This window comes from Sinocyclocheilus grahami, unplaced genomic scaffold, assembly GCF_001515645.1.
Source record: "Sinocyclocheilus grahami isolate Dianchi unplaced genomic scaffold, SAMN03320097.WGS_v1.1 scaffold1456.1, whole genome shotgun sequence".
NCBI lineage: Eukaryota > Metazoa > Chordata > Actinopteri > Cypriniformes > Cyprinidae > Sinocyclocheilus > Sinocyclocheilus grahami.
Window position 1 is genome coordinate 180,555 of NW_015506635.1, and position 3,250 is coordinate 183,804.

General features: G+C 37.9%; 1 protein-coding gene across 1 annotated transcript in view; it reads right to left on the minus strand.

Moving 5' to 3' along the window:
* Positions 1–1,476: 1,476 nt before the first annotated feature.
* Positions 1,477–3,250, minus strand: part of LOC107570430 (epidermal retinol dehydrogenase 2-like) — a 24,916-nt gene continuing 23,142 nt past the window's right edge. The window contains exon 7 of the mRNA XM_016256658.1: positions 1,477–2,665. Within this exon, the coding sequence (XP_016112144.1) occupies positions 2,569–2,665 (97 nt within the window). The 3' untranslated portion in view covers positions 1,477–2,568. The remainder of the gene's footprint in view (positions 2,666–3,250) is intronic.

A 3,250-nucleotide genomic window follows, 5' to 3' on the forward strand; every position in this document is an offset into this window, starting at 1 on the left:
CAATCATAGCACACCTCGCTTTTCAGACCGATGAGCTTTGTAAAAATTGACACGTTTCAGAAAGGCTGGGCATAGAGGAGAAATAATAATGTACAGTATGTGGAAAATAATGTGTTTTTTTAACCTTAAACCGCATAAACACATTTCATTACACCAAATACACAAAATAATGGGGGAAGTCGTGGCCTAATGGTGAGAGAGTCGGAGTTTGAGTCTCATACCGGCAGGGATTGTAGGTGGGGAGAGTGAATGTATAGCGCTCTCTCCCACCTTTAATACCACGACTGACGTGCCCTTGAGCAAGGCACCGAACCCCCAACTGCTCCCCGGGTGCCGCAGCAAAAAGTGTGTGTTCACGGTGTGTGTGTGTGTGTGTGTTCACTGCTGTGTGTGTGCACTTTGGATGGGATAAATGCAGAGCACTAATTCAGAGTATGGGTCACCATACTTGGCCACATGTCACTTCACTAATGTTCTTTTTAGCAGCATCATATGACCCCTTTAATGTCATACAAAACAATGTCATCGGCCCGAGTAAATTGTACCAATATAGAAGCATAGACTTCACAAGTGTAGTAAGTTAGGAGGTGAAAATACTGTGAAATTACAAATGGCATGAAATTTGAAAGCGTAACAACTGAAGGTCTATGAAACGTCAATCAAGAAAGCATTTTAAACAATGGCATTTAAAGTTTTGAACTAAAATGTCATTGCAACCATATAGCCATATATTTTTCAGTGAAAGAAAACTTAGAGAGTTTGGGTTGCTTCTGGCGCTTGGATTTGTAGCCTACTTCAATAATGAGGTCCAAGAATACGCTTGAAGTTACTTTTTTTTTTTCTCTCTCTCTCTATTTAACTGCATTACAATGAAAGACGTCTTCCCTCAGGTAGATTGAATGTTGGGCTCATGATCAATAAGTTGTTTGCATTCGCCCAAACTGAATCAAAACGCGGACGGTGAAGGGAACTGCCGTCAGCGCGAGAGCCGCTCGCTGTGAAGCGGGAGCCGGCAGAGGATTCCGCTTGGTCTTGCCTTCGTCAAACGGCTACTTTGCAAATAAAACAATGATTTGTTTTGGTCTGGTGAAAATAATAATATGGGCTGCGAGAAAATTATAAATAAAAAGAGCTGCTATGAGTGCAGGCAGTCTAGTGACAGCATTACTGATCTATATATAATATATATTATAGATCAGTGGACAGCATCCATATTTCAACCCCAGTGGCATGACAACACCGCGGCCCTCGCGGCCAAAAAAACAGACCGGCCCACCGGGAATCCTCCCGGTGCTCCCGATTAGCCAATTCGGGTCTGAGGGAGAGTCATTTGTAGTGGTGTCCGAAACCACTGTGGATGTTATCGAGTGCATTCATTTAATCCCATAATGCACCACAATAGCAAGTGTACAACTGATGTACACTCAATGGCTAGAGAATACCCATAATGCAGTTTGAGGGTCATGCTGAATGAATTCCCACGTCTGGTCAGAAGATGGCTCTTGCAGCTGAATCATCCATCCATCCATCCATCCATTTTCCAAACCGAATGTCCAATGTGGGTACAGCGCAATATCACACAGGTCACCTTTCTGTCACCTTTATTTGTATAGCACTTTATACAATGCAGATTGTGTCAAAGTAGCTTTACAGTGTTAAACAGGAAAACGTGGTGATAATGCAAGGTATAAATTTCACTTTTAATTGATTATTAAATAGTTTAATCAAGGTTTATACATGCTATAGTTTCCATGACAGAGTTTGAGATACATTTTTTCATTTCTACTGGAGCTGCCAGTTTGCTAAGTTATGATTATTAAACTGCAAGCACAAACAATGCAAAAGCGACAGCCCTTCCGGTGCACTCTGTCTGAATTTGCTCACTCGTTTTCATTCACTTCACTTCAAGTGAACTATATTAGTGGACTAATGTAGGGAATAGTGAATGAAGGAATAGGGGGCAATTTCAAACACATCAAATGATTAACTATGGAAACCAAGGAAGGAACACTAGCAACCAAGGACACAGGAACTAAGCACAATAAATGAGAACGTAGGGACAATGGAAAGCAATGAACATCAAAATAAGAGTCCTAGAACAGACGATTGTGACACCAATATTATAATTAACATAAATGTATTAATAAGAGCCATAATAATAAACCAAGTCAACTGCTTCCATGATACAGTCAGTCATTAAACACTTAATTAGAAGGTAGTTCAGTTCTGGTCAAGAAGACATAAAAAAAAAAAAAAAACAGAAATAACCATGTACAATTTGTAACCTCTAAAGCCAAAGAGACAGTTTTTCTTCATCAAAATGTTTTCTTGGGTGCAAATGAAGTGCAAATGGCTCAAGATGAGTTTATCGCTGTTATAAAAAAAAAAACAGAAACTGGTTAATTGTAATGGTTAAGATGTAATGTAATGACCAAGTATTGTAATGGTTCATGCTTGTTTTATATCTTGGTACTTTGTGGCAGTACTCTGATTTGTTTCCTGACACATATCTCTGTGATTTGTCCAACAGGTCCACTGGTTGTTTCTCAATTCCTCTGGTGGTGGAAATTATTTGCTCTTTTTTCCATGGCCTTTGAACTTAGCCATAAAGTTGAATGCTCCTAGATATTCACCAAGCAGCACACCCATTTTAGTGGGTAAAAGACTGTGACAGAGTAAAAACAAGACAAATAAGGAAAATGTTATACATGCACACTGAAAAAAACACATAAATGAGACCATTTTAATTTCTAAATGATTTATCTTGCACATCAACTAGAAAGCAGCTTAAGATTTTGGCTTCACTGAGAAAAAGACTTTAGTAGTCTCACATGTGTCTGTCATACTGTTTGTGAAGAGACAGGTGAAAGACAACCCTAGATCAGAGAGGTTAAAAGATAAGTTTGCTTTATATTGTCACAATGTTGTAAATTAACAATGTGTACTCTTTCTTAGTGTTACCTGCATTGAGATTATCCCTATTTAGGCTATTTGTCAGAGCACAAAAAGAAAAAGGTCCTGAAACTGTCATAAGTAAAACACATTATTCTGTGGACAGTTTCAGTGCTTTTGTGAAGACTACAGATCGAACCCGGTGTATTATGAGTATTAAAGTTGTATCTTGTCATGTAGAGCTGTTAAACAAACAAACAAACAAAACAAAAAAAAACACCTTTTTTACTTTATATATATATATATATATATATATATATATATATATATATATATATATATATATATATATACACTC